This window comes from Carassius carassius, chromosome 29 (genome assembly GCF_963082965.1).
Source record: "Carassius carassius chromosome 29, fCarCar2.1, whole genome shotgun sequence".
In the NCBI taxonomy this organism is placed as follows: Eukaryota; Metazoa; Chordata; class Actinopteri; order Cypriniformes; family Cyprinidae; genus Carassius; species Carassius carassius.
The window spans coordinates 9347557-9366533 of NC_081783.1; the positions used below are offsets into that span (position 1 = coordinate 9347557).

The 18977-nt window shown below is 36.1% G+C and overlaps 1 protein-coding gene and 1 long non-coding RNA gene across 4 annotated transcripts in view; one reads left to right on the forward strand and one right to left on the reverse strand.

Moving 5' to 3' along the window:
• The window catches only part of LOC132109597 (uncharacterized), a 123556-nt gene that overhangs the window by 77227 nt on the left and 27352 nt on the right, over positions 1 to 18977 (reverse strand). The gene's annotated exons all lie outside the window — the stretch shown is intronic.
• Positions 1936 to 12852, forward strand: pitx2 (paired-like homeodomain 2). Of its 3 annotated transcripts, none has more exons than XM_059515815.1 (4): positions 1936 to 1970; positions 6057 to 6125; positions 10515 to 10714; positions 11615 to 12852. In XM_059515815.1, exons 2-4 carry the CDS (start codon positions 6080 to 6082, stop codon positions 12176 to 12178), a joined length of 810 nt encoding a protein of 269 aa, XP_059371798.1. In that variant the 5' UTR covers positions 1936 to 1970; positions 6057 to 6079; the 3' UTR covers positions 12179 to 12852. The 3 variants fall into 3 exon arrangements, with proteins under 3 accessions (XP_059371798.1, XP_059371797.1, XP_059371795.1); XM_059515814.1 differs by lacking the exon at positions 1936 to 1970 and adding an exon at positions 3606 to 3992; XM_059515812.1 differs by lacking the exons at positions 1936 to 1970; positions 6057 to 6125 and adding an exon at positions 9027 to 9647.

Consider the following 18977-nt stretch of genomic DNA (forward strand, 5'->3'; position numbering starts at 1 on the left):
TTCCCTCCGGCAACCCAGGGGCATCACCGCAGCTAACCACTCTCCCTCGCTCACTCCAGCTGTTTATTGGTCCCCCTGCATCGGTAATTAACACTGTGTGCTGCTCACATTTTAACTTTCAATTCCTATTTCAAAAATAGATATAAGCAACTTGCCATATGTAATAATAGGGAATTTTGAAATTATTATAGAAAATATATTTTATGTAAATTCCATCCTTTTTTATATTTTATATAATGCATAGTTTGCAGACTGTGATTTTGGAAGTCCAGTTTAACCTGAAGTAATGCTGCCTTATCCACTGCACTATACTAAAAGATATTAAATCATTTAACATTCAAAACCACATTACATCAGTGAAAGTTTTTGCTACCGTTGTAAATGAGATGTTAATAGCATATCGGCCCAAGACAAACAGTTGAGTGTTTTTTAAATATATACTACTGCGTTGCTGGGTTGAGTGTGGCATGTGTGTGTGTAGGTACTGACTCCTACTGCTTGCCATATTTGTCCTTCATAGGCCTGGTCATGATAGTAAATTTTAACCAGTGCATATGTATGCGATGGCACTGTATGTGTTCCAGAATATTCTCACGGTCTGGATGCTAGTTTTGAAACCCTAGTCATTTCAAGAACTGTCGGTAAAACAGCCTTAAGGCTAACAAAGGGCTCTTGAACATATTCGTTAATCTTACAAATCAACCTGGCAAATGGAAATTCACATTGTCTTTTTTCTAACTAATAGTAGTTATGGTAAAGAAATTAAACCCACAGTAAAGTCTCCTTTCATGGTAATCCTGCTGGTCTAGCATATTAGCAGTACATACACTTATTTGTTTAATGGTTTGTGGCTTTGTTCGCACTACTTTGACAAGCAACACTGGAAATATCATAAAAACAGTAGTGTGTGACAGCCACTGTTTAGAGTAATTGTTTGAATATAATCTGTGAAGCAGCTGTGATTATAATCTGGGTTACATCAATAATCTGTCAAACTATAGCAGTTCCGGTTGAGCAAACAGAGCTTCTTGTGTGTTGAATGGCATCATAATGAAACATACAATTATTTCCTGTGCCCACAGCCTGACAAACTAAGTCATATTTAATTGATTCCTCATGTGAAACTCGGTTCACCCTTAATGAATCCAAACTGAACAAAAGCAAAAATAATTTGTTATGCTGAAGCAATTACCCAGCATGTCAGAGGGTCTAAACTGTGATAGAAATAGATCTTTCGCACCTTCTGTCTTTTGCCAGTGTAGCCAAATCATTGCACTGTACCAAAAAAATGTGTTGAAAACCAAGACATTTTCATTTTAGATAAAATCGTTATTTTATGGGGGCATGAGAAATAATCTGTCACCCATTTTATATTATAACTAAAATAAACAATAACTGATACAAAATGCTGTGACCTCTCCAAAGATAAATTATCCATGTAAACCAATCCTAAGACAAAATTTGCACTGCAATACCTTTACTGATCCAATTGTATCCATAAAATACTGACTAATAGGTTTCTGATTGCCATTTTAACTAATTGCCTGATGTATATCATTTATTAGGCAATTAAATCATACTAACTACATTCAAAATTTCACCTTTACATTGAACTTGATATCTAGACATAGTTCAATGCATTTTATTTTATTTATTTATTGTATTTGAGCATATACAATCACTGTCTTATCGTAGAGAGGTGTACGTGGTTGTAAAGTCTTTGAACAGAGTTTTGCTCGGGTCATTTCAGCCCACACATCAGAGCCCTGTACGATATTCTTTCAAGTGTCCTTCTACGACGCCAAAGATGACAACAGCGAATCGATAACGAGGCAGAAATGAAAAGAACCCGCCGGTCTGCCCCCGAGGCATGAAGATCTTCGAGCGACCGCTTTTTCTGAACTTTAGGCATTCCTTTGCAGGCTTTTTCAGCGTGAGAAAGCAAAGGCTCCAGCTGCTGCCAGATGAAGGTAAGAGCGAAGCAAGGACGCGTCTCTCCCACAGAACCAATGTTCGGATGAGATGCACGTGATTGACATTCACTCTATATATTTAGACTGAATGTCAATCACGTCCGTTTTATATATAAGGCTTCTTCAATTGTTCTTTAACGTAGGATAGGTTTAGAAGTTCTATTAATTATTTTGGCTGTATAAGCCTTTAGGTTATATGGTTCTTCGGCGATTAAAAAGTTCTAGATAGAATTATGTATCTATATAATCATCGAAATTACTGATATTTTTCATCACATTGTTTTATAAAAAAAAGGGAATAAAAGGTATTTGTGGAACCATCTTGGTTATAATTAGAAACTAAAAATAGGCAGATGTGGAAACGAGGACTACGGTTGAGTAATACTTTTGAATTTGTATATTTAAACAATTACAGAAAAAAAAAAAATATTGGAAAGAGGAAACACTTTAGTATTTTGAAGCAACAATTTAAATACACTTCGCATACGGGGGATGATGAGATGGGGTTATTTATTTGCAACAACAAAAAGATGCTCGGTGAGTTAGTTTTTGTTTGATATATCAGGTAATTGCAGTAGATAATAACAACAATCAGCGTGCAGAATTATAGATAAACATGCATGTCATTTTAGGCTCCCAGGCCTATTAAAGCTGTGACAGAGAGAGTGGGGTATTCCAACACAGGCTTGGGAATTCCCCCATGGACGAGCGCATTAATTACTTGCTTAATGGGTGTATGACCCACAATGTAAAAAACGGATTAGGCGCGTGAAACATCCGTCCGGTCTGCTTTACTCGCGTGAGATGCGGATGGAAAATCAGTCCGGTGCACGCGGATCTTTAAAGATCATTTGCATCCAAGCCAGCTGTTCACTTCATTCCTGACCGACACAGTCTAATCACACACACTTTTCAGCAGAAGTTAGTTTTTAATTACAGCAATGTTTTCAGTTAAAATGTATCATAAAATTAAAATCAAATGCTCAGTTTGTGGTTAGCCGATTATTACCATCACATTCTGCAAATAGGCATTTTCAGTTTTGGATAAGACTAAAGACTGTCCAAACTATCAGTGTTATAGCATATTATGGACTCCATACAATAATCAAAATAACCTAATAATATGCCTATAAATATTTAGTTCCATTCTGGTAGCTAAAGTTTTAAAACGGATCTCGATGTAAACAATAAAATAATATATGAATAAAATGTAGCCTAAATTAAAAAATAGGGCAATATACTACAGCAAAAAAAAAAAGTAATAATTTATCATTATTTTAACCTACATGTTCATTTCAACGTTTAATTTTTGGATTTCTTCACGTCAGTTGGTATTTCTGCTACTTAATAACATTAGAGGAAATTTAGTTTTATGATACTGGCCGTTTTAACTGCAGCTAAATTATTAAAATACCTTAATTTGATCCATAAGTGTTTTCGCGTTCGTCGGGTTAAATTTGCTGGTTGAATTAGCGTATTACCGTGTTTTAATGGCTAATTTGTTGTCTAATTTAGCCTACCGTTTCGCATCACAGAGTTCACCCTTCACACACTTGACGTGTTGGTTGTGCATACAAACACACCCACTGTGGCACGCATGCACACGCACGCGCTTATACACACAAACTCTCACTCACGCCCACGCGCTGACAGTCAAAGCTCGTGAGAGGGGGAAATGCACCACTCTCTGCGTCTTTCTGCGGAAAAAAGTTGCAGTCGTGGAAGCTCTGCAGAAAATATGAGTTATTGACGAAACTTAGGCGTTTGTAGCTAAGATACTCTGGTTTGAAGGTAACATATGCCTGTTTTCGCGTTCTTTGAAAGAACCCATAGGCTATATATCCCTAATCGTTTTCATTGAGGAAGAAGAGGTTACGCTCGTTTCGGACCTGGTAGCAACAGTTTACCCGGACAACATCAAGGGCAAAGATAAACTTGTTCAGAGGTGTGGAATTTATCTTCTCTTTTAAAAAAAGAAAAAGAAAATCAAGACTGGCAGCCGCTTTTCAACAACCACTGGTAAGTGCACATGACACCCTATCTTGAATGTGAGATAATGCAAGTGAAGGAATTCGTTCCACCTCTGGGTTGCCAGCCACGGGTGATCTTCAGCTTTAGTGTAGTTAGATGGAGAGGCATGATAAGTGATGCTCTGGCAGGTCTTACCTTGACTTTGCAGTTTATTATAATATATCGTTAACAATGTTAGTGAGAGAAACGGGACTAGGACAACTTTACAGTTACATCGTGTAATTTACATTTAAAAAATATATTACTGGTAAGCATAAGCAGAAATAAAGCGTGCTAACGAAATTTGCTTTCACGACTAGCAATCAACCTTTTTAAAACTGCTTTTTTTAAATGCTCGAAGCAACATTCCTAAAAAATAAATAATAATAATTATTGTTTTATCATTTACGATGAAACGGGCAGTTCACTAAAGATTTAATTATTGAATTATATCATAAAGTGATATTCAATAATAAGATGGTATTAAATAATAACATATGATCTAAATTTACATTTATGCAAATGCAAGGAATCCTGTTATTTTTGAAGATAAGGCGCAATTGTCTTGCAGTTAAATATTTCTGTAAACTAATACAGTAGTTTCATTTTATTCGTTTATATACAAATAAATAATTAAATGTATCTGAAAAAAAACACACACAAGCAACACTGAAGTAAATCACTTTATTAATAAACCTTTTAGGCCCGCAAGACTCTGAGAACTTCATAGCACTATCTTTACTATTATGTTAAAACAATGTTACCAGTTTAAAATAAAAAAGAAAAGAAAAGAAAAGAAAAGAAAAGAAAAGAAAAGAAAAGAAAAACATTCCCACCCAATTAATCTTCGGAACAAAATTAGCAAAGAATACCTTATTATCAGTAGTAATAGTATGTTTTGCTGCTGTGAAAACTAAATTATAAATAGATTAAATAAAATACTAAATAAAAATAATATATTACAAAAATCTAACAGGTTTTTTTTTACATACATATTTTCATCTATTGATGAACTTGCATTGATGTAGTTCAAGTTATAATCGTAAATCATGTGTAGGGTTTTGTTTATTACCTTTTCCTGTTTGAAGGAAAGAGTAAATATTTGGCATGACATTTGTATTAAATCCGCGTAAAACAATGCAAATAATAATAATAGCAACAATAATAATAAACTTACCAATTTAAGTAGTCCAAATCTAAACGGAATGGATGCATGAACGCATTCAGAAAAACGAAAGACACAACTTTAATTGGCCATTTCACGGCCTCCTTTGTTTGATAAATAATTTAGACAATTAATTGGAATATTTTCATAACTTTATACTAGCATCTCAAAATCGTATTTAGATGATTGATTTATGCTCTCACACGAATTGCATATTACGCGGCACACATATACAAAGAATAGCACACAAATTTAATTTCCAGAGTCTCAGCTTTGACTAAAGGCACAGATGCCAGGCAGGTGATATAAGGGGAGGGCTAAAGTAAAGCGTTGCATTCGGAGAGAGAAAAATGGAGAGGGAAAACGGTTAACAGCAGGATTGCATGCAAATTTCCCACTGAAATTATCATAAGCAAACAGCTGAAGCCTGGGCTAATAAAGGCCCATCTGTGTTACTTCATATCGGGTTAGTATAGAGCTGCGATAATGAATTTTGTAATATCCAACCGACAGACATCTCAATCAGACACTAATCCCCTGATTTTACCGCGGAATCACTCAACTTCTAGCGCTTAAAATGCTCTCTTTCTCTCACTGACACACACATGCGGTGCAGGCTCTCTCCTCTTTGTGCGTTGTTTTCGTGTGCGTTTGGAGACACGAGTCTTAATTAGGAAGGACTCGAGCAAGCGCTAAGGGATTTCCAAACAAATGATGAGGAATGTGCACATCCCATTACAGACAGGAACTATCCAATATACGACAATGGGTCTGAAATATATTATCAGTGGCCCATTCGGTCATGTGGGAAAACGGCCAACTAAAAATTCTCAAACAGAAGTTGGCCTACACATATAATATAAACACGTCAATAAAAAATCTAATGAACATTTCTCTTTTTTTCACAGGTGCTGAACGTATAATCTAACAAATGGACTCCCACTGCCGCAAACTTGCATCAACGTGTGCTCAATTAGGTAAGAAGATCTTGGTGAATGACAAGCGCCCCTCCTTGTTAAATCTCCAGAGAAGATCTGGATTCATTAATGTCCTTGCTTGGTTTAATCAAACATCTCAACGTTGCCTGGCCTACATAAAATACTAATTGCAGCTAGAAAAAAACTGGTCTATGTAAAATTAAGGAGTTTGTAAACTACCTTTGGTGTTTGAAGTATGGCTGGTTATAAGAAAAGCGGAACCATCAGACGTTTCTAGTCAAAGATGGACATCTGGTGGTAAGACAGGATCATACATGGATCAGCAAGAACGACTTTATGATACCCCGCTCATTTAGAGGAATTTAGAGTTTTTAAGCAAAGTCTGTGTGATTTTAGAGGTTTATGATCTCTAATTTGTTCACATAAAATACCGATTCGATTCGTGGTTAATCACGTGCGTCCTCAATGCAAAGATGTGAAAACGTGGCAAATTAAAATAATACAATGATACAAATGAGATATAGTTAAAACTATAAATCAGTATGATACGCTGTAGAAGGTAAATCAAGCACAACAATATAAAAATAACAATTTCTCCTGTAAAATTATAATTTGGCGCACAAGAACAATTTTAACAGAAACGTAAAAAAGACTTCATTTAATATGTATGAGAAAACTGTGCAGGCTACAATAATGTGTGGTCGCTCTGTATATCATATGGCATCTTCATTAAGCTAATTAAAGCAAACTAATAACAAACCAGAACACTTATTTAGCCGCATTAGTCTTCATTATACCCCATTCCCCATTGTCATTTAATATTGGCTATGAACTGATACAGAGAGCTTCTAGCACATAAGAGATAAAAGGAAAAAGTGAGCATAAAATGCAAACAGCAGCGTAAGATGGAAAAGACACTGGAGCGCCTTGATTACCGACAATCTCGTCTCCTCTGCAGTAATATATGCAGCGCTTGTTAGATAGACCCAGGGGAAAAGTAAATGTGTAATGAAAGCCTCCTCGTGAGAAGGAATATACTAATGGAAGAATCTAATGTCCTCTTAATCCTATGGAAAAGGCTTTGTCGTCTCCCTTATATTGACTGAATTGGTAATTAATGGCTCTGTGGTGCGCCATGGGCAATAATCCACAGCAGGCTGTGAGAGCGCTCTGAAGCATTTTGAGGGTCCAAAATAAATACAGAGCAATAATCTAGTCCACATCTATCAGTGCGTTTAACAAGAATCGAGTTCTGCCACTTTTGCCTATATGGCATTTTGATGCGCACAATTAATATTTCTACGCGTAAAACATATTCATATTAGCTAAATTTTAGTCTGTCTGAGGTCTACAATGATCATGACATTAATTTAATTGTTTGTATATTTAATATATATTTATATATATTTTATTTTCAAGATAATATATATATATATATATATATATATATATATATATATATATATATATATATATATATATATATATATATATATAATAAAATAAAATCGAATGGCAAGAGAAAACCGACCGACACATTATCGTGCCGTGTCTGGGCGCAAATGCGTTGAATGCGAGGTCACATTCTCATACAAAAAGACCTGCACATAACATTTGTCGGTTCCATGTTCATATATTAGGCTATGCTGTAAATTAATATCCAGTGCAAGAGCGTGCGCTGAATCAAAGTCAGAGATGGAGATGGTCGGGTCATTTTCATAAGCACCTTTTCTCTTTTCTCTCTTTTTTTCCCCTTGGTGTGTTTTGACATTTCAGGTGATTTCAAAGGACAAGCAGCGAAGCAAAAAAAAATGCAGTTTGTTAGCTCATTTAGTTACACTAATTTCCTCACTTACTGAGGTAGCGGCAATCAGCTGCTTCCAATAAAGAAAGCGGGTTAGTCGCTTCTTTTTTTATGTATTTTATATATATAGGCTATATTACCCATTTAGCCTACTGTGATATTTGTATCTGGATGACAACTAAAATATCATCAGAACTCTAAAAGAAATCCAAGTACAGCATTTATCTACCCTGTTATTTTATAATGTGACCAATCTATTAAAAAAACTTTAGATTACAATAAATAATAAATACTAGTTATAAATAGGCCAATTCAAAATCGATAATTATTCGGGCTAATACATTATTTTCATTTAAAATTAACAATGTGCATTATTGCAATGTTTTGAAGGAATTTGAGACAACAAGTCATTAAAGATGCCCATTTAAAATTCTTGAGCAAATAAGCGCCTTATCAGATTAAATGTATAGGCTACTCAGAAAAGAAAAGTGGGTGCTCTCTCCCCAGAAATAGCTAATAACGGGCACGAGGCGCACAAATACACCTCGCAAAAGTGCTTTCATTCCCTAATTAAATTGTAAAACTTAAGTAAGCAGGAATAAACTCAAAAATAAATATTTTTCTGATTTTTCGCGTTTCTTTTATAGGCCTATTAAGTCTATTATTTATAATAGGAATGCATTACCAAGCAGACGGATCTTATTAGCTACAAATGAATTTGTAACGCGGTCTTTGATACCGTCAACTCATTGTTGCGAAGAATCATCCAATTAACGTGACAAAAGCGGAACTTTCATTCAGAAATGAGCATCTTCGAGAGCGCCATTATACGTTTTCGTGTTTAGTTGTGCTTTTTGGTGAGCTTATTTCACTTTGACAGAAATCTATGTTTGATTTAAAATGTTAATAAAACTGTTTTTATGATACCTGCACAGAAAAAAATTTCAGGTGTGCTAGGCTATGATAGTTTTTTTTTATCCTATTTTGCTTTCTCGGAAGACACCAGTGAATGCACAGCCTCTCTTTATTAACATGATCTTTAAAAGGAAAAAAGGCTGCATTTTCTAATTTCTTTGGGCCGTTTTTTAGTCAGTTGGCCATAAACTCTGTCAAGAATGGGCTGTAATGTTCCGTCAGATTGTGGGCGGAGTCTGTATGACGTCAGGACGCATAGAGCAGCTCGGTTGGACGGAGAGAAGGACAGCTGAAATGAAGAGCGAGCGCTGAGATGTGCAGGAGAGTGTGTGTGTATGCAAGTGGATATAATATCACATACCTGTCCCTGTCACTCTGGCTCTCCTTGTAGCTCTCGGCTGAAACCGAGATATCTTTTACCCAGTCGAAACCGAAAAAAAAAACTTTAACTCTCTTCAGCACTGGGTTTATTTTATTACTATACCAGACGTTTGAGGAGTGTCGCTTTGAGTGGTTTAAGTGAGAGAGGAGCACTGACAACGCTTGCCGATACTTCAGGACACATTCATTTCTTTTATTTATTTATTTTTTCTATATTTGTGACCTTCGCTGAGGAAGTTATATCTGCTTGCGAACCGTCCGTAAATCGCTTGTGTTATCCATGACCTCTATGAAGGATCCGTTGAGTCTGGACCACCATCACCACAATCACCACATTACCGGGAGCAAACACACGCCGCTTACGATGGCCTCTAGTCTGCAACCGCTCCAGCGGTCTGTGGACTCGAAACACAGGCTGGAGGTTCACACGGTTTCAGACACCTCCAGCCCAGAGTCCGTAGGTAAGCCCTGGTCCTCTTAAGAGATATTTAACTGGAGTGTTTTCGGGTTGGGTGTCAGTTATCATTAGGTGTACTGCCTCTGAAAAGAAACCGGTTAAAACTTCTCCCTTAATTTGAAAACAGTAGGTTACAGTGTAAGTGTTTATTAAGTGTTTATAAGTGTTTATTTATAAGTGTTTATTTTGTATTGTATGTGCATTTATGTTATGTGTATATTTTTAACTCTGTGAAGCACTTTGTGACTCCATTGTCTGTGAAAAGTGCTATAGAAATAAAGCTTACTTACTTACTTACTTAAGGCATGCAAATATATAAAGACATGGATATATCAGTTAGTTGATTCATATGGCTATTGAAGTCGTCTACATAAGTCATTCCTTTTGACAGGGCTTTATTTACTTAATTTGTGTGTGAAAATGTGGGCTTCTAACAAATGTTTACACTGCGGCATGTCGTTTTGTATGGAATAATACAAACATTCTCTACCGCTTATGTTCTTTTTTCTTATGACGAGAAAGACTTGACGCGTTCATGGGTCAAATATTTTCAAACATTGATTTTAGAACATTTATGCTTGGATTTTTACAGGTAGCTATTATTAGCTTTGCAAGAAATTATTGTTGAACATTAGCGGTTCAAATGAAATTATTTCAGGAACATCATTAATTAATTTAGCCCGTTACATTGTTACCAGGGAACCTACTTGTTACTATGATGTCAAATATTTTAAATTCAATAAAACGGAATTACATTTATCATCCCCACACAGACTTCTCCAAATGTGTCAAAACAGAGCCTGAAGCTTAAAAAATTGTTCCTCTTGGATTAAACATTTATTTTAAAATACCGAATTACTTTGCATTGCAGAGAAAGAGAAGGGACAGAGTAAAAACGAAGATTCGACTGATGACCCATCGAAAAAGAAGAGACAGAGGCGGCAACGAACTCATTTTACTAGCCAGCAGCTCCAGGAACTGGAGGCCACTTTTCAGCGGAATCGCTATCCGGACATGTCCACCAGAGAGGAGATCGCTGTCTGGACTAATTTAACAGAGGCCAGAGTCAGAGTAAGTTTGAGAAATGAAATGACAATGTAATAAAAGCTATATTACACACTATTTATTTAGAAAAAAAAAAAAAAATATATATATATATATATATATATATATATTTATATATATATATTTCAAAATAAAAAGTAGCCTAATACAATTGTGTAAAACGCTTACAATAGGCCTACTTAAAAATTATTACAAATGAATAATTATGATTCATAATATAATATAATATATAATTAACTTGTTAATACTGTTTTAAAATTATAGTAGACTATTTATTAACTATTTTGTTCATATATAAAAAAAACTCTTATATTTAGGCCTAAAGATAATTATAGGGGCGCTGCATGAAAATCGCGTTACGTTATTTTAGATAACATGCTAAATATGACTTTCTTTAATCATTTAAATTTAAATCTGTCACTGTTTAGTTAGAGGCGAATTATGGGTGATTAAAATTGTTTGCAATCAACACAAGTGACGCCCAAACGATTACAGACCTTAATGGAGTCACGCAGTCGCCTTTAAAGAGGTGTAAAGCTTGTATTTTGTGATTGTCAATCTCGTGTTGTATACACTTAAGGTTAGTGTGTCTCCGCCTGCTTAGGGAGAATACACATTTGAAGCGTCGGGCGACCCATTGACCGCTATTAGACTGGATGTGTATTGGGATTCCCGGGATCAGACAAGATTCCGGGTGACTGATAAAAAGCGATTTAATTAGGGATCCTAACTGAGTTTGACACCACAACCACCGCCACCCATATCATTTATCTACCAAAAACAGACCGAGCATGCAGGAGCCCGCGGTGACAGCAATTCTGAAAACTTATAATGGTCGGTTTAACTGTTTCCACTGTGTCAGAAAATAATTAATTAAATAAAAATGATTTTCTGCATTTGTTACAGGTGTGGTTCAAGAATCGACGGGCAAAATGGAGAAAAAGGGAGAGGAACCAACAGGCCGAGTTGTGTAAAAACGGTTTCGGCCCTCAATTCAATGGACTTATGCAGCCCTACGATGACATGTATCCCAGCTACACGTACAACAACTGGGCTGCAAAGGGGCTCACTTCGGCCTCGCTGTCTACCAAAAGCTTCCCCTTTTTCAATTCCATGAACGTCAATCCGCTGTCTTCTCAGACCATGTTCTCCCCACCTAACTCCATCTCTTCAATGAGCATGTCCTCCAGTATGGTTCCGTCTGCTGTCACCGGCGTGCCCGGATCAAGCTTAAACAGCCTCAATAACTTGAATAACCTCAGCACCCCTTCTCTAAATTCGGGGGTTCCCACATCAGCGTGCCCTTACGCCCCACCGACACCTCCGTATGTTTACCGGGACACTTGTAACTCCAGTCTAGCCAGTCTGAGACTGAAAGCTAAGCAGCACTCGAGTTTTGGATACGCGAGCGTGCAGAATCCGGCCTCCAATCTCAGCGCTTGCCAGTACGCAGTGGATAGACCGGTGTAAGAGACGATTGTAGAATTTACAATCCCGAATCCCAAGAACGAGAGACTACACTTTTTGTTTCACGGGCACTAGAAGAATAAACCACTGAAACGCGTCCAATCCTGTTATGGAATGTCAAGCGGGAACGGAAGGCAAACGCGCCATTTCTAATAAGATTTGCTCTCTACACTAGCAAGTGCACACTAGCCAGTGAAGAGTTTAGGATACCAGAATATTAAAAAGAAAAGAAAAAAAAACTCATTTATTTTGACGTTTCAACTTTTGGACAGTAATTGACTGAACGGTTGTATATAGGCTATACATATATCTTAATATCATCTCCAATTTGTAGAGGCAAAAGCTCTAACTCTTAAGCATTTTCGAGAATTCAGTTTAACACAGCATGTGGAAAACGTACAGGAATCATGTTTTGCTTGCGATCAAGGGAATGTACATACTAAACGCACCAAGTCGTGTGTGATATTATAAATTTATTATTAAATGTCTGTGTGAATATAGATCTAGAATAGCAACCCTGGGTAACAATACGCAAATGTTTCTGCGAATGAACTTGGATTTTGCTCTGTGTATAATATTTGGTACGGAATTTTTTGTTTCGTTTTTCAACATCCCAAAAATAAACTATTGTGTTTTATTTAATGGAAGTAAATATATTGTTCTAAAACAGTTCACAACGTTTTCTTCACAATTATTGCACGCTCATGCATGCAGCACACATTTGTTGCTTTGTGGCATTCTAAGGTTTATAGAGAGAGAGGGAAGGGAAATGTATCTAATACACATCAATGTGACATGAGAAGTCCGGTGAAGAGGGCGAGATGTCCCGAGCAGATTAGGAGCCGAATATACAAGACTGACTGAAGGCTGGGCCTCCAGTGACCACCGATGCTTGAAATAACATTGCAATAAGATCGGGGCAGGCTGGACCACACATCACTGAGCCAGCTGAACTCCTTTACAAAAAAAGTTATAAATAGATAAAATAAAATATGATGTGATACACAATTGTACAGTATTAAGCTCATCAGCTGATTAAGTCGAAAACAAGACCCATATCTCATATGAGTTCTGGATTACTTATAAAAACATGTAAAGTGCCAACCCACTGCGCAAACAAAACTGGGCATTTTTATTTTTATCATCATTATCATCATTATTTTATCACTTATATTTATCACTATTTATATCACTGAGTGTCAACTGACTAGCTGTTTGTAAACAAAGAAATGCTCGCCGTGTCAAATTACTACAGAAAATGCTTTACAAAAAATATGTTAAAGAGTGGAAAGAGGATTAAGGAAGAGGTCTCGTGCCCCAGTACAATATAACTGCTATAGTGACTCGCGAGGTTATTTATTTCCAATTTAATACGCACGTATTCTCTTTCTCGGGAAGTATTTACACTGTTACTATTGTTAGGCCTTGTCTGTTGTCCATCATTAACTGCACTGATGCATGTATAGCCGATAAAAGACTTCTATAGCACAGGCAATCTCATTTATAGAAGAGCAATCAAAACAAAGTGAGGTATGCAACAGACAGACGTGTGTGTGAGAGTGTGTTTCTATCCATGAAAGTCATGTCACAGCGCGCACAGATCACAATGACCGAATATTTACTTTGGGTAAAACACAAACGAACAGTTTAACATGAATACTCTCATATAGTGATGATTAATGAGGCAGACAGAACAAGGGTGGAGTGGAGGAAATTGTAAAACTGAATGCTACTATTAAAGATATTGAAAATAAGTAGCCTACTGCAGTTGAATGAAAAGTAAAACGTCTATGCTAATTTAAAGCGTCGACGTTAAAACAACAAACGCTTGTCTAAAATCTACAGATCATAAATCACCCATTTTCAGGTAGTATACACATTCCTGATTCTCTCAGCGAAGAGCTCTCAATCTAACCAGGCCTAAATTATTCATTCTCAGCAACATGATGGTCTGGGGGTCCCAATACACATCTCAATAAACACTGTGAGCGGGGGGCCCACGGGAGCTATTCAGAGCAGATCCAGAGAGGAACCCTTCAGTCGGCCTAAACACTGCCGAGAAAGCTGTTCCCTCTATTCTCTAGAAGACTGCATAAAGGTAAGGCATTTTATTGCGCATTATCAGCAAAAACTACAAACATGTCCTTGCATGACGAAGAGAAGCGCCAAAAGTTTGCATTCATAAGTAACTTGTTTCTTCATAGGCTTCCCAGTGCAACAGTCTTGCCGTGTTCCATGATTGTTGGAATTGGAATTGATTGTTCCATGAAGTTGAAAAGTGGCCTACGCTGCGTTTAAATTTGAAATAATTTAATATAATTCCTATATTTGTCTTTCGAAAAGTACCGTAGGCCTAACTCTTAATCCCGCAATTTTTTGGCTGTTTAGAAATATTTATAGCGGAACCAAAAACCTTCTTCAGCGGCCGCTGTACTACGCAAATATTCCACCCGATAGACTTTGTATTTTCTGACTACTGTAATAGATAACACTGGTATGACCAATATCATTTCTGATTTCCATAATAATTGGTAATTTTGTTATTCAAACAAAATGCAATGGTATCTTATTTGCATTTTTGTGTTACAGCCTTTACAAAAAAGTTAAATAGCCTGCAATCTATAATCTACTCAGTGGTAGGCCTATATTTTAAATGCATATTTCATATCGAGTTTGCAGTAGATATTTAGGGAAACCACAGTTAACATTCTGCAGTATTTCATTTTGATAAATGACTAACAGCTGCACCAAATAACACCAAAACTAATTTTTACTGCCTTCACAAATTTCGTTAAATCCTTCATACTTTCTGAAATCCAGCAAGGTGTAATAATTCTGGAGTATGCTCACAATTTAAACTCTGATCTACAGTCGAAAGTGTGAATGGATGGAACAACTGAAATGATTAACTAATATTAGCAACAATTATTTTCCTTTGGAAAATTAAATATATTTAATATAACATGTTAGTGAAGCAAATATGTTCAAATATCCGTAATAGGCCTCCGTAAAGTCTGTTTAGAAAATTACAAACATGCCAATTTATGCCCATATTAGGTTGTTGGATATGGCAGATTTTCTCGAATTCTCCAAATTAGCCTGCATGTTTTGACCAGATATTACTGGTCAAAAAGCCAGTATTTTATGTTCCCTGTCGTCGTCGCTGCATGCGTAGTCTACATATTGATAAACTGAACTATGTTGTTACCCCCCTAATCTTGGCAAAAACACAGATTGTCCAATCAGATTGAAGCGATTTAAGCGCAAGGTCAGATGACCTCGCACATTCTCGCGCTTAAATCGTTCTCCACGAAAAAAAAAACACGGACTGACCTGCAACACATTCAGAATCTAAGATAATACGACCATTTTCATAATTGCACATCACGCTATAAAATATTTAATCCATATTTATATTTTTTTCAACAATATTATATTGTAATTGCCCAGCATTACAACAATTACAAACATATTTCCATAGAAGACATGGAACAATGTTGGACAGACCAGTTAATCAGCTGACATTTGGTTATTTTGAGATGATTATTGGCACTGTCCAAAAACAGGTGTCCACATGTCTAATTAATGTAAAGGTTATGTGTCAGTTCCAAACCTCCACTGACAGCCATGTCATTCAATGAACTTTCCATTTCCTTCTCTTATTTTATTTTTTTATAAAACATTTGAATTATAGGCCTATAACAGCATTATATTGGCTATTAACCACCAGGTTTTTTCTAGAGACCAGTATTGGCACCAGCCATTGGAAACCCATACTGGTCAAGTACAAAGCTACCCTCTTGCACAAGAATAACAAAGTTATTTAAGAGTAGGATGCCTCATTCAATAGGTTCTGAAATGCATCTCTCTGTTGTCTATTAAATCATGCTAATGCATTTGGGGAAAATGTGCACATAGCCAGCTGGTACTGACCCAGAATGACTCCTAGATCTGGTACTGACCCAGAATAGATCCTTCAGTCATTACATGTGCAGGACCCAGTTACTGAGCTGGAGGTTTTTTAAAAAGTGAGCAAACATCCGATGGGGTGAGCTTGAATTGTTGGAGAGAATGTATGTGAAGATTATGGGTGTGGTGGTGAGACTTCACATGTCACTGACTTTAGTTAAAGGCATAGTTCACCCAAAAATGAACATTCTGTCATTTACTCACCCTATAATGTCATTTTAAACTGTTATGATTTTATTTCGTCTGTGGTACACAAAAGAATACATTCTAAAGTAAGTTTAAACTGTTATTGGATCACACTGTCTTTTTCTTTGTGTGGAGAGAGAGAGATTTCAAAATACCTCCTTTGGTTTTCCAATGAACAGAAACTCTCCAACAAATTTGGAACAACGTGAGGGTGGATAAATAACTCAATATTTTTTTGGGTGAACTACTCCTTTAAGATCAGACCACTCTTTGAAAAAAAAAAGTCATGATTATATGTTTTCTATAGGGCAACTATGTGTCTGTGCCTGTGCCTCTTCTCTCTCATACGTTCTTTGTGTGCATATCTGTGCTCTTTTTGTGTTTGGAAAACGTGTTGGCATATTGCTAACATGTATGTCTATACCCTTTCATCTGATGTGCTTATGTTTCGTTGGTCAAAGTGTGTGTCTACCTTTCTTAGGATGTGCCAGAGCTTGTGTGTATCCGTGTATATATCCTATCGTTTGACATGCTTGAGTGTTCTTTTTTGTGTATTCGGGTGTGTGTGTGTGTCTGACACAGCCCTGCCTTTGATGAGATGAGTGTGACGCTGGGACGGCTTCTCTGGCCGCAGGCATGTGCTAGTGTGGGAGCGTGTGAACGATCAGACATGGAGTAAACTTTCATGACTCAGACACTTCCTGCTTTCTCAAATTATATTAAAAAGAAACATCTTAAATGTTTTGATTTGAAAATCGATTAGGAATTCCACACAGCGAGTACAGTGCAATCACAGATGCACGGATGAGTGTGGAATTAACAAAGATAGTATCAGTGAAGGCCCAACCGCAACATTTCTCTATTGTTTTGCATTGGTAAGCGAGTAACGGAGGACTGATGATGTAATGCAATGCTTAAATAAAGCCTATAAGCTGTCCAGACTGCGAGAAGCTTTTAATTTTGGATGCAGAGAGATACAGAATATTTTCCCAAAATAACAGCTGTGATTGTGTTCCAGTAATATTGTGAGGATGTAAAGCATGTTGATATGCAGCATGCACAAGTATCTGCAAAAGTCTGAAAATAAATGTAAGCAATACCCACCAATAAAACAACACTTAAACATGCATATAAAAAAACGTGAAATAGGAAAATAAACAAATCCTACATTATATATATATAAAAAAAAACATTGATCTAAAAAAACACAAACAATAATATATATATATATATATATATATATATATATATATATATATATATATATATATATATATATATATATATATATATATATATATATATATATATATATATATATATATATATATATATATATATATATATATATACATATATCACTTTTGTGTGTGTGTGTGTTCTGTCTTAGATTAGATGACCAAGTTTGTGGTTAATAAAAACATGAAAAAAAGCTAAATATAATATTATATATATATATATATATATATATATATATATATATATATATACATATACATACAGCTAAAGCTTTAAAATAACACAAAAAAAACCTTGAAACAAATAATGCTAATCTTTAAAATAACACATTAGGACAAATTGCACAAATCAATATCTAAGAAATGGCAATATCTAAGAATGAGAAAAAAAAATGTTTAATTACTGGAAACCTGTTGGCCATTTTCTCGTAAACAACTCAAAAGGAACTAGTTATGTTAGGAAGCACACACCCTAAAACAGACCAGAGCTCCCCACAGGCACAGAACATACACTCTTCCCTATTGTTTTGTCAATTATGCACTTGCTATGCAAACTTTTGAAAAGCAGCTGCATACACATAAAAAAGTTGTCAAGTAATGTATAAGAGCTGCAACTGGTGTTTAATTGTGTGTGCCTGCAGTGCCTAAAGAATTAAGTGAAAGGTAAGAAAAGAATGAATGACAGCATTGTGAAGCTGAGTATTAACAGTAACAAAAAACTCATGCTCTCTCAACCTCATCACCTTTCACAAATATGACATCATCATTCGCTTAAAAGGGTGGTTCACTGTTTTTTTTTTTTCTATGTTTGATTGTGTTAATGGGGTGCAGTCTATCATATTAATGCTTCGTTTAAAAAAAATAAAATAAAATAAAAAAAACATTATATTTCAAATAATTTTCCTTTATTCCTCATCTCTCTTTCCTTTCTCTGAGAAAAGTGCTGATAATTTTTGCCTTTTACGGAGCCCCACCCTCAGAAATAGGCAATGGGCTCTGATTGGTTAGCTAGCCCAGTGTGTTGTAATTGGCTAAACCGCCTCTAGTGCACATCTAAATGTCCCGCCCCTCTCCTCAGCGGCTTGTGCTCCGGTTGTATTGTAAACAACGGCGTCATTAATACACATGCGGTATATGTATAATGCTTCTCATAGCTATGTGAAAATAAGTGTATAATTGGAACAGGTCATTGTTGGAGCTAAACTGAATGAGAGAGAGCGAGAGAGAGAGAGAGAGAGAGTGAAAGAGAGAGAGAGAGAGAGAGAGTGAAAGAGAGAGAGAGAGAGAGAGAGAGAGAGTGTGAGCAGAGCAGGGGGACACGCAGAACAGTATTAAGAACCGCCGCTTTAGAATATTGGTTTTGAAATTTGTTGTTAGAAGACAGAATCGCGATTCATATATGAATAGAT